The sequence below is a fragment of the Physeter macrocephalus genome, chromosome 20 (assembly GCF_002837175.3).
Source record: "Physeter macrocephalus isolate SW-GA chromosome 20, ASM283717v5, whole genome shotgun sequence".
Taxonomy (NCBI): Eukaryota; Metazoa; Chordata; class Mammalia; order Artiodactyla; family Physeteridae; genus Physeter; species Physeter macrocephalus.
In genome coordinates this window covers 98,403,627-98,415,337 of record NC_041233.1, presented here as the reverse complement: position 1 = coordinate 98,415,337, position 11,711 = coordinate 98,403,627, and the positions used below count along the sequence as shown (strand labels likewise).

At 51.3% G+C, this 11,711-nt stretch overlaps 1 protein-coding gene across 5 annotated transcripts in view; it reads right to left on the bottom strand.

The window, feature by feature from the left end:
* Positions 1-9,032, bottom strand: part of MFHAS1 (multifunctional ROCO family signaling regulator 1) — a 122,545-nt gene extending 113,513 nt beyond the window's left edge. The window contains exon 1 of one of the 5 annotated variants that reach the window (XR_003677516.2): positions 5,887-9,032. Coding sequence is in view for 3 of the 5 variants with exons in the window: in XM_028481275.2 (XP_028337076.1) it covers positions 5,887-8,884 (2,998 nt within the window). In the remaining 2 variants the exon portion in view is untranslated. The remainder of the gene's footprint in view (positions 1-5,886) is intronic. The other 4 variants (XR_003677515.2, XM_028481275.2, XM_024131406.3 and 1 more) reach the window with 4 other exon arrangements.
* Positions 9,033-11,711: the final 2,679 nt, after the last annotated feature.

The window sequence follows — 11,711 nt, the reverse complement described above, 5'->3', positions numbered from 1 at the left end:
CATGGAAGCAACCTAAATGCCCATCGACAGATGAATGGATAAAGAAGATGTGGTACATATATACAATGGAATATTACTCAGCCATAAAAAGGAACGAAATTGGGTCATTTGTTGAGACGTGGATGGATCTAGAGACTGTCATACAGAGTGAAGTCAGAAAAAACAAATATCGTATATTAACACATATATGTGGAACCTAGAAAAATGGTACAGATGAACCGGTTTGCAGGCCAGAAATACACAGATGTAGAGAACAAACCTATGGACACCAAGGGGGGAAAGTGGACAGTGTGGGGGGGGTGGGAGGTGGGGATGGTGTGATGAATTGGGAGATTGAGATTGACATGTACACACTAATATGTATAAAATGGATAAGGAATAAGAACCTGCTGTATAAAAAAAAAATTCAAAAATTCAAAAAAAAAATAAAAGAAAAAGAAAGAAGAAAGAGCGAGCTAGGGAGGGGAGTGCCCACTGCCTCAAGGAGAGCGACTGTGATGTCAGGTGGTGGAAGCTTTCTGTAGCCAACATCCACGCTTCACTCACCTTCATCCTGATAAGCTGCCCCTCGCCCACTCCTCCCCCATCTCTGTAAGAGTCAGGAGGATGTACACAGAGGGCAGGGATTGATGTGGCAGAAAAATCCCATAGGAAAATTATACACGCTTCTCTTAAAGTACACACTTTGAGATAAAAAACATCACAAGCAACCTAAAAAAAAACCACTCTGCCAAGGACTCAATTAAGAAACACTAGAATTTCTTGAGTTCTTGAAAAATAACCAATCCGCTTTGAATCCCTTCTACCTGCTCAGTCCTGTGCCAGGCACCATCCAGGGCACAGTGTGCCATCACGAGACATCAGAACGCAGAGAAGTGAGGGTACAACCGCAGAGCAAACTGCCACACCTTTCACGGAGAGGGTCTTGGTGGTTCAAGAAAGACATGTCATCGTACGTATGCTGTGGCTGTCTGAGATGTCTGTCAGTCACTCTGGGTTCTACAGGCCGTGCAGACTCGAGGCACTAAATGGGGATCCCAGGGTCAGCTTCACGAGTGCCTGCCGGAGCAGGTTTGGGGAAGGCAGGCCAAAATGAGGCCTCCACAGCCCTCCCCACTGAAGTGAAGGTAGCCAGTCCCCAGAGGCCAGTAAACCTGACAGCAACCTGACACCTGGTTTTGCAACCAGAGCAGCGGAACCAGGGGAACAGAGACCTGGCTAGGCCTGCCCCAAGCAGAGCCTGAAACACAAACAACTCTCCTCTCCATCCCCGGGCCCAGGAGGGCCTCGGCTGCAGCAGACAAGAGAGGGCAAGAGATGAGACCAGCACTACTGGTCCCCTGCGTTTTTTAAAAAAAAAAAAAAAAAAAAAAAAAAAAGCTCCCTGATGGATGGATGGTCAGATCCTTAATCAAAACAGACTCCCATGGAGAGAAGCAAGTTGGTGGGTGAAGGGAGAAATCAACCAGAAATGTTCATTCCCATATCAGCCATCCCCACCACGGCCCCCTCTGGTACACGGAGCAGAAGCCCCTCACTTCCTCCAGACACAGGGGTAACTGCTTTCCCCGACACAGACTCTCAACTAATGCTCAAAACAACCCCGTGAAGTACACCCTGTACATGTTCTAGGTGATCAGAAGAAGAAAATGAGTAAGAACTAAAATAGGTGAGGTTTCCTGGAGGATAAGACAAGCAGGTGGCAGAGGACGACACAAAATGTCTGTTAACAAATTAAAAAAATACTTTCTCTAGGAAATTCTAAACTTGTGTAGGGATGGACTTGAGAGTTTATTCTAGAGTTTAAAGAAGAGGCACCTAATATTCAAAATAATTTGAACACTCCAAAGGCCTTTCAAGTCTTTGAATTCTGTTATGCAGGGAGTTTCTTTCGTCCACTGCATGATGAAGGTTTTGATGTTTCTATGAAACAAAGCCCAAGAGAGTTCAAAGAGGACTCTCCACAAAAACAAAAGCTGAGTGGCATCAGTATTAACAAAGCCAAACCAAAAAGATATTTAATAACCTTTGCAAAATTAAAAACAATGACTAATTCAATCTGAGCAACTAGGTCATGCTAATTCCAGGAACTCTAAAACTGAGATAGAACAAGGCAAGAATTTTGCTTTGCTTCAGTGGTCAAAGTGAAGGGCCTATTCAAGGGCAAGGCCAGTAATACAGTCACGATGAGAACACCAGAGGGACAAGTGTGGGGGAGGGAAGCTGGGACACAGGACAAAGCGAGATGACTACAGGAGTACCACCTGGGAATCTGACAGAGTATGTGACTATCAAAGAAAACAAAAAAGAGATTTCTCACAAAGACCAATCATCCAGCAGACAGTTGAGAGGCTCTTACAGAAGCCACAAAGCCTCAGGCATGTTTCTTGCTTGGAGGAAGCAAGTGAACAAGCTAATCAAAGAGATATTATGACCTACACAAACAGCCACAGAACAAGGCAAAATTCACTGAGGGCTTCAGAGAGGTACAGAGTGTGTAAGAAATTAAACAAGGACAAAAGACACTTGACTAGGGAGAAGCGGCAGGGTGCTGAGCAACTGAGTGAATGAAAGGGATCAAATATATAAAAGATCATCTACCAATTCTCTTCCTACTGCTCTGGGTTGCTTTCTAATTAATCTTAAGAGTGACCTTGAATAATGTGGAGAGTAGGATACTTCATGAAAAATCACACGCGGCCCAAGTTCAACTCACCAAGATGCACTCTTCCAATTTAAAAAAACACAGCATCCTTTCAAATACTGAAATGGATAGCAAAGCACTAGAATCTCGCTGTGGACCTCCGTCCTCACCTCCACATCTTACATCCATAGGCCACACATTATCCAACCTCAGGAGCAGTCAGCTCTCCTGGTTTAGATGTCATGTTGGTGGAACAGAACAAGAGCATAGATAAATATCCCGCAAGAAGAAACTTACTCAAGGCCAAGAATATTCCACGGAGTTCCCTCGTTAAGGAGGAGGAAGTCTGGCTGTCAGGTGCTGGCAGTAGAGTCGTGGCAGAAAGTAGGCAAAGACTCACACCTGACGTGTAGGCTGCGACATGGGCCTTCTTTGAGTTTCTGAAAGCCTCTCTTATCACTCAACCCATTTATCTCAAATGAAACAAACAGGTGACCTCTCTGACACGGTGCTTAGATCTTTTTTACAAGAACTTTTCAAAACAAGTGGCCTGGTGACTAAGGATTTTCCAAAACATTGCATTTCTTTTGTAAATCAAAATAAGAAAAGAGAAATCTAGCGTTATACTTCCCTAGGCCAACTACCTCAATGCAGCTCAGGCCAGAAAATTCAATGTCCCATCCACAGGGACAGAGCCAAAATGGGCTTTTCAGACACACACAAACTTTTTAAGATAATAATGCAACTTTGTTTCTTCCGTATAAAATCAGAGGAGAGACTTTGATTAATTTCCAATTTAATCTAATGTCTTGAAGCTGAAACAAATTTAACAGCCAGTGTTTTTCACCATTGTATATAAAATTGCTAGTTTACAAGAGAACTTGACACTTTAATAAAATGTAAAACTAAGTAACCAACCTTTTTCACGTCTCTAAAAAGCAAAATGACTTCTTAAAGAAACAAAAGGCTACCAAGAGATTCAAAGGTGTCTGCTGAGTTACAATATATTTTAATAATCCAGGGACTTTGTTGAGCGTATTTTTAAATGTATGCTCTCACTAACTGAACACCCAACGTTATACGTTTGTTCCTACATCACCTTCTAGCTTTTCATTATTTTAGCTCTTCTCAAATCTTTCAGAATTGTGACAAATACTAACAAATGATGGCTATCACAGAAAATTATGAAAGAGGAAAATGTGGTTTTTTTCTTTGTCTTCTTAATGTAATAAATGTACTATAATCCTCTTTTCCCACTACTCTGGACCCTCTGCTGCTTTTGGAAGAAATCAAACCTGAACGAAGCAAAAAGATAATTTCTTTCTCTGACCATAAACAAGACAAACCTACAGTCCATATTATGAAAACAGCTGATGAGTTATTCCTACTCACTACATAAGATAATTTGACAATTTTCAATCATTTAATTGCTTTTTCCGTTGAAAAAGCCACCTCTTCCCTATAGCCTGGATCGCAAACCAGGTGAACCTCCTTGAAAGACAAAAAGGCAAAACAATAACAAGAGAATGGGGTTGTCTCTGCATCTGGAGACAGCTTGCTTGTGGAATTTATGACTGTTAAAAAATAAAGAGCTGAGGTTAGAAAAAAAAAAAAAATTCAGCCTCATTGTTTACTCTTCAAAGTTCTTCGAATTCCTCTGCACAGATCCTTCCTTGTTCAATAACCTATGTGTTCCCCTTTGTTGTTAATAACATCAGTTTTATTAATGCTCCATCTCTTGTGTTAAGAACTGGCTTTAAGTAGCTCCTTCAATAATCTGCTCTGTGAATATGTAATTCTCAACCACTTTCTTCAATTTAGTGGCACAATAGAGAAGAATTTTGCTTTCATGAATAAAGGCAATGGCAAATATAAAACAAACTGAAAGGGCTACCAAGTCACGAACTGTGACGAGACACCAGATAATCATACAGAACGGACGGCTTAACTGACTGGTAACCGGATATGGCAGCTTTTTTCAGCTGATGAATTAAACTCAGCCTAGATCTAGGGCAACGGGGAGATGTTACCTTCGGAAATATTGGTGTCCAATTCCTTCCCGATACTATTACGAGCAGCATTCAGACTAGGACAAAGATGACAGGGGCGTACAGTCTTCCATTTCATCACCCCCCTCAATGTACCCAGAGGTGGGGGACCGAGGGGAGAAACTGGCAGTGATGCTATTATTGGGTTTGTCCTTAGGACACTTGGAATGTTAACTAAGCCTGCTTCACAAAAATCAGAGCTGTTTAGAGAAGAGTTCCAAAGAGTGAAGAAATGGACCCGTTCCCAGATAGACACAGGATACCAATTAACCAGGCTTGAAAAATCCTACCAGTCCTGGAATTCTCCCACTCACCTTAAACAGTTAAAAAATAAAAATAAAAAAAAATAAAAAAAATTAAAAAGTCTGCTGGAAAACACTCCCCAAAAGAGGAAAAAAAAACCCAACAAAAAACCAAAAACTCGTGTCAGTTTCTTGTCCCTTCCATCTCTTACAAAGCACCTCCATAAAGCTCCACTCTCTAACACTTAACCAAAAACCGGGCCTTAAGATGTCGGTAAAGCACAAAATTACCAAGAAATACCCAAAAAACTCCCCTGCGAGATTTCAGTAATCTCTCTTTCATGCCCTAGAGCGCAGTGGGTGAAACAGTCATCCCAGGATTGAGTCATGCCTTACAGACTGACATTTCTGTCTTTACTAATCCATCATTCACCCCGATTACGAAACATTCTTCTCTGGAATTTCTTAAGAAAAAAGAGCAATAATTTCTGCATTACGGTCACACTCTGAACTTAAACAAAAGAATATGAGACTAGACATCTCAAACTCAGAGCACCCCTTCGAGATGTGTCTAATAAGCATTATATAGCCCAGGGCTCGGCATCAGACACCACTCATCTTCTGTTCAACCATCTGGAATTTCCTTCCAGGAAAGGCAGGCTTAATTGGGAAGAGGAAAAAGGAGATCCAAAATGTTTTGACTGGAACCCACTTTGGAAGTTTGAGTCTTTCTATTAGAAGAGTATGATACATGATACTGGGAACAGTATTCCTATTGCTCATATACTTACTGCCTTTTGCCTGTCCCCAAATTCCCCTCTATTTACCTTGAAAAGCTTTCCTGGGGAGCCAGTGAGGTTAAGCAAACAGTCTGCCAAAGGAGAAACAAATATCTTCCCAAAATGCATCTTAAAACATACCGCAAGGGAGACACATCCCTCTCCCCTCTTACCTGGGAAAGCGTGTGGATTGGGTGACCCTCTCTTAAGGCACTTAGAACAGAGAATGTGCACGGTGTAGTGCAGTCCAGGCCATTCCTGAAGTAGGACATTCAGTTCCTCTACTAAGGGGGTTATGGCTTGCCATGCCGTCCATATGTTCGGTAAGGATGCGTGGCTGGCAATGGACAGGGTGTCCGGCTGCAGGACCCCCCTGGCAGGTCTGTAACTCACCACCACAGGGACTTTCCCTCTGTATGCAAAGATCTGAAGTTTGCCATCCGACCTGTGCACCACATGGCTGTTGATCTGGACGCTGTAGCGTGCAAACAAGCTGGGTGGAAAGGTGAAGGGAAAACTATATTCAATCTGCAACTGCTCAGCCACAAAGGACTGCCCGGCCAGGTTGGTCCCGTTAATCCAGGCCTCCGCGTGGGGCACCTCGTTCTGCACATAGCACGGGAACTTGTACCAGGCCGTGGACCCATTCAGAGGCTTGCCCTTGGCTTTGTTGAGGCAGTAACAGAGTCCCATCTTCTCCAGCAGCTCCAGCAGGAGCTGCAGGTCCTGCTGAGCCTGGATGTGAGGCTTCAGCAGCAGCCGGATGACGTGGGCCGGCAGGAGCCCATGCAGCAGAAAGCCCTCCACGTAATGATGGAGCTGGGTGGCCCGGAGCGCATCCTGGCTTGGGGCGGGCGGCGCCATCAGCGGGGAGCTTTCACCCCGGCTCTCAGCCTCGCCCTCGCCGCTGGTGCCCAGGAGCAGCTTATGCAGCAGCAAGGAAGGATCCCTCTGGAAGAAGACGTTGAGGATGTCGATGAGGCGGGAGAGGTTGTGGAAGACGTGCTCCTTGAGGGCCGGGCTGTCCTCAAAGTAGAGCAGCTTCCCGCTCTCGTGCAGGTAGGAGAGGGCGCTCTGCAGCCGGTCCTCGGTTAGGCCGGCCTGCAGGCCCAGGCGAGCCGAGTCCCACCAGCTGAGCCAGAGCCGCTGCGCCTGAGGGGGCTGGAAGTGCAGCTCCTCCAGCACCTGCCAGGACCGAGGCAGTACTCTGTGGAGGTTGGGGAAGATTTCCCGGTGCTCGGCCACTGAGAGCAGTTTGTCCCGCAGGCGCTGTAACTGGCGTGGGTCCCTGCAGCTCACGGGCAGCACAGGGGAGAGGATCTGCAGCCGGTGGTTGAGCAGGTACTGAAAGTGGGCCTTGCGCCGCCGAAGGTTCTTGTCGGACACACCGTAGTAGGCTGCGTGGGGGCTGGCGGAGCGGAGCTCAAAGTCCCGGGCCAGCGCCTCATCCACCACCCGGGCCAGACGGCTCAGCCCCTCGGCGTCACGCTTCTCCTGCAGGGCGATCTGGCGGTGGATGTCCAGACACTTCTCCTCCAGCTCCTGCTCCCCGCAGAGGTCGGCGTGGGTGCCCACAACGCACACCACGGCGTGAGGCACGCGGGCCCCGACCCGATGCAAGAAGGAGCCCACGGTGGTGGGAAAGCGGAGCGGCTCATAGGTGGCCAAGTTCACCACCAGCACATAAAGGGCCCCCGGGGAGAGGAAGAAGGGCTGGATCACCTCATAACTGTCATCCCCGGCTAAGTCATACACGATGAACCGCAGGCCCCGGGAGGCATCCGCTGTCCAGCTGGTCACCTCGATGCCCTTGCTCACGGGAGGAGGTGAAGGCGGGTGGCTCTTCTCCTTGTCCCCTCCTCCTTGGTTCCCCTCCACTCTGTCCTCGGTGAGGCAGTGACGGAGCAGGGTCTTTCCTGCAGCTTTATGGCCCATCAGGAGCAGCTTGAGGCGGGGCTGGACCGCTGGCTGGGAATGAGCCAGCTCCTTCTGGTAAGCTGCGATGTAGGGGATCCCCTTCATACAGACCTCGTAGGGGGGCTGGATCAGCGGGTTGTCCCTGATCTTCCACAGGCCCACCCGGGAGAGCCGGCCAAAGTTGTCTGGCAGCACAGCGATCTGGTTCCCCTGCAGGACCAGCTCCTCCAGGCCCGTGAGCTCCACGATGGAGTCAGGCAGGTAGCGGAGCCGGTTATTATCCAGCCACAGGGTGAGAAGACGGCCCAGGCCCGAGATCAGGGACGGCACGGAAGTGAGCTGGTTGCGACTAAGGTAGAGCTCCTCCAGACCAGCCAGGGGCAGCAGCGCGGCAGGGAACTCCTCCAAGAGGTTGGAAGAGAGGTTGAGCATCTTGAGTCGCTGCAGGCGGCTGAACTGGGCGGGCAGAGCCTGCAGCCTGTTGTTGTCCAGCATGAGGCTCTCCAGGCTGGCCAGCTCGCAGAAGCCGCTGGGCAGGGTGCCAAGCTCAGTCCCGCTCAGCCAGAGGATCTTGAGGGCACGCAGGGCACTGATATCCTCAGGCAGGCCCCGCAGCCGGTTGCTGGACACGTCGAGCTCCTCCAGGGCCGCCAGCTGCAGCAGCTGCCACGGAAAAGCCGTGAGCTGGTTGTGGTCCACGTCGAGGGTGCGCAGGCGGGAGAGGCAGGAGAGGGAGTCGGGCAGGTGCGCCAGACGGTTAAAGCTGACATCCAGCTCCTCCAGGTGGACCAGCGCGCCCAGCTGGGCGGGCAGGGTGGGCAGCTGGTTGTGGCCGAGGTTGAGCTTCCTCAGCTCGCGCAGGGCACTCACCACCTCGGCGCTTAGGACGCTCAGCAGGTTGTGGCTCACGTCCAGCTCGGTGAGGTGATGGCCCAGCTCGGCCACCGCCGGGGGCAGCCGGGTGAAGCGGTTCCGGCGCAGGACCAGGACGCGGAGGCTGCCCAGCGCCGAGCCCAGCCCGTCGGGCACCTCCTCCAGGCCGTTGTTGCCCAGGTTCAGCACCTCAATGTCCCCGATGTTGGCTGGCAGCACGAGCTGGGGCGCGTCGGGAGAGTCGAGCTGGTCGGTCCCCGGGCAGCCCCTGGCCGCGCTGAGGCTGAGCTGGCGCAGGTTGCTCCGCAGCTTCCTGGCGCGCAGGGCGGCGTCCCGCCACAGCCTTACCGTCTTCAGGTTCCCGCTGTCCGTCCCAGCCATGGCGGGGCCGGGCCGACACCCTCGCGCGGGAGCCCGCAGCTACATGCCGCGCTGCGCCCCGGCGGGCGCCAGTCTCCGGGGCCCTTTCGCTCCCGCTCCTCCCTTCCTACCAGCCCTCGGCGACCGGCGGCGGCGGGTCCTAGCGCAGCCAGCGGCCGGGCGCCCGCAGCTGTGGGGCGGCGGCGACGCGAGCAGCTCCGGGGGTCGCCGGGCGCACGGCGCGGGGGGAGGCGGCGGCCGGCGGGGAGCGCAGCTCGCATTCTCCGGGCTCCCGGGCCAGGGGCGCGCCGGGGCAGCAGGGCCGCCGCCCGCCCGCCGCGCCGCGGAGGATGCCTGCCGCTCCTCCTCCCACTCCGCCCGCCTGCGGCGCCGCGGGGCCAACTGCGGCCCCGCTACCCTTGCCGCCGCGGCCCCGCGGCCCGCAGCGTCGTCGCCTCCGCCAGCTCCACGAGGACGGCGGCGCCCGGCTCCGCGGCGGGCATCCTGTGGGCGCAGGGCCGGGCCGCCTCCTGGTCTCCGCTTCCCCAGGCTCCGGCGGGAGCACGAGCGCCGCGTCCCCGGCACTGGGAGGGTGCGATCGGGAAGCAGCAGCGCCGCCCGGCGGAGCGGCCCCCACGTGACCGCCGGAGGCGCCGCGTGTTCCCGGCACCGCCCCGGGGGCGGGGGCCACTGACCCGCGCTGGGTGCGGGCTGGGGGCGCCTCGCCCCGTGCAGGCCGGCGGCGTGGACTGCGCTGGGCGGGAGGCGCGCCGAGGGCCCGTCCCGGGTGCAGAGCGCTGGGGTTCGCCTGCGTCTGGCTCTTTGTTGGCCCTGCGCCTCTCAGCATAGCTTTCTCTTCCTCCCTGTCGTTTCGGATCCCTGGCCTCCCTTACTGATTCCTCATCCCCCTTCTTCTCACCCTGCATCCACACCCTAGTGGAACTGGCAGCGTGCAGGGCCCTGGGTTTCTTTGTAGGAGCTTAAAAGGAGAGTGACTAAACAAAGGGAGAAAAGCGGGCAACCGTTTATGTACTTGGTAAATATTTATTGAGGCCCTATTTTGTGCCAGATCGACAGAGACAGAAGGCTCTGAGCAGGCACCTCACCGGCCTGATTGGCGGGCCCACGCACCGTTTTATCTGGGGTATCCCATTCATCCTCCCAACAGCCCCGGAAAACAAATACCATACCAACTCTATGGTACTTCTTATGCTGTAGGTTTAAGAAAATGGCAGCTATTTCAAGGGAAATTCGCAGCCCAATGCTCAACTTGAAGGTTTATTTTATTTATTTGTTTGTTTATTATTTGAGAAAGTTTCTTTGAGATCACATCTATACTAAGTAAATAATTTCTTCAGAATTTACCCAAACCTTGAAATCTATCAGGCCTCTGAATAGCACCTCCATCATTGTCTCCAGCTTGGTTAATAATCAAGCAAATTGTTTTGAGACACAAAGCCGAATTTAATTGGTTAAATGCACCAGTTAACAGTCGTGGCTCTCCCCTACACATGATGTTGCTGTCATTTGGGGACCCAAATTCGGTGCAGTAGTAATCGTTTGTCTCTTCAAAGAGAGTGACTGAGCACCTCAAGCTGGAAATATGCCCCAGTGATGGTATTCCAGCCTGGGATGGTACATCCTGTAACTGGAGGACGCTCCTGGGGCCAGGTGAATCCCAGATAGTCCAAGTACGTTAACAGGGTACAGGTGAGCTGTGTTCACCCTGCAGGGCTTCCTAGAAGATCAAATTGCTCAAGGGTTCCCCAGACCCTCCTGCCCCAAGGAAAATTCTAAATCATCTAGGCTGGCCCTTTTATTTTATTTTTTTAATTTTATTTATTTATTTTTGACTGTGTTGGGTCTTCGTTTCTGTGCTTGGGCTTTCTCTAGTTGCGGTGAGCGGGGGCCTCTCACTGTTGCAGCCTCTCTTGTTGCGGAGCACAGGCTCCAGGCGCGCAGGCTCAGTAGTTGTGGCTCACAGGCCTAGCTGCTCCGCAGCATGTGGGATCTTCCCAGACCAGGGCTCGAACCCGTGTCCCCTGCGTTGGCAGGCGGATTCTCAACCACTGCACCACCAGGGAAGCCCTAGGCTGGCCCTTTTATTCTCAGAGGTGGCAACAGGCCCAAAAGAAGCAACCTCCCAACTGACCAGCCAGGTGAAGAGAAGAGCCAGGTGTGCTAACTCCCCCTGTGGGGTTATTCCCCTGAGTGCATCACCTTCGAGGTATTCCTGAGTCAGACGCCACCTCCTCCAGGCTTTAGTTCCTGGGGAAGAAGACTGGAGAAGGCATCAGCTCCCTACCCCACGTAGGGTAAACTGAAGTGGTTTGGGTTTGATCTAAATAACCCAGGCTAAACTGCTCCCTTTCAGAAGATTATATTTCCATCTCAAATGTATTTAAAAACTCTGCTTTTCCTTTGCCAGGAGATAATCTGTAATTTGCTTTGATTAAAAAAAAAAAGCTGGATAGGACCAGAGAACACCCCGTTTGGGGCCTCTCACTGGAGCACCGAAGCCTGCTGTGTTTGAGTTTGCTCAGCAGGAACATTCTTTCTGGGCTGTTCAGCCTGCTTGAGCTGTTACAGTCAATATTGTGGGAAGCCTTATTGTAAAGTCTTGCCCAAGAGTTATTTGAAAGTCAGACTGGGAGAATGCAGTGATAAAATATAACTGGGAAATGATAATGTGTCCAGTATGTTTGTTAAACTCAGGCAAGAAGGATCCTGGCCTCGGCACACAAGCTGGTCCTCCTCTTGCGACACCACACCCCTTGTGGTAAAGTTTCCGATGGGCCAAGGGGTTAATGGATATGGCCCCTCGGCCTTCTGGAACACACTTGGTATG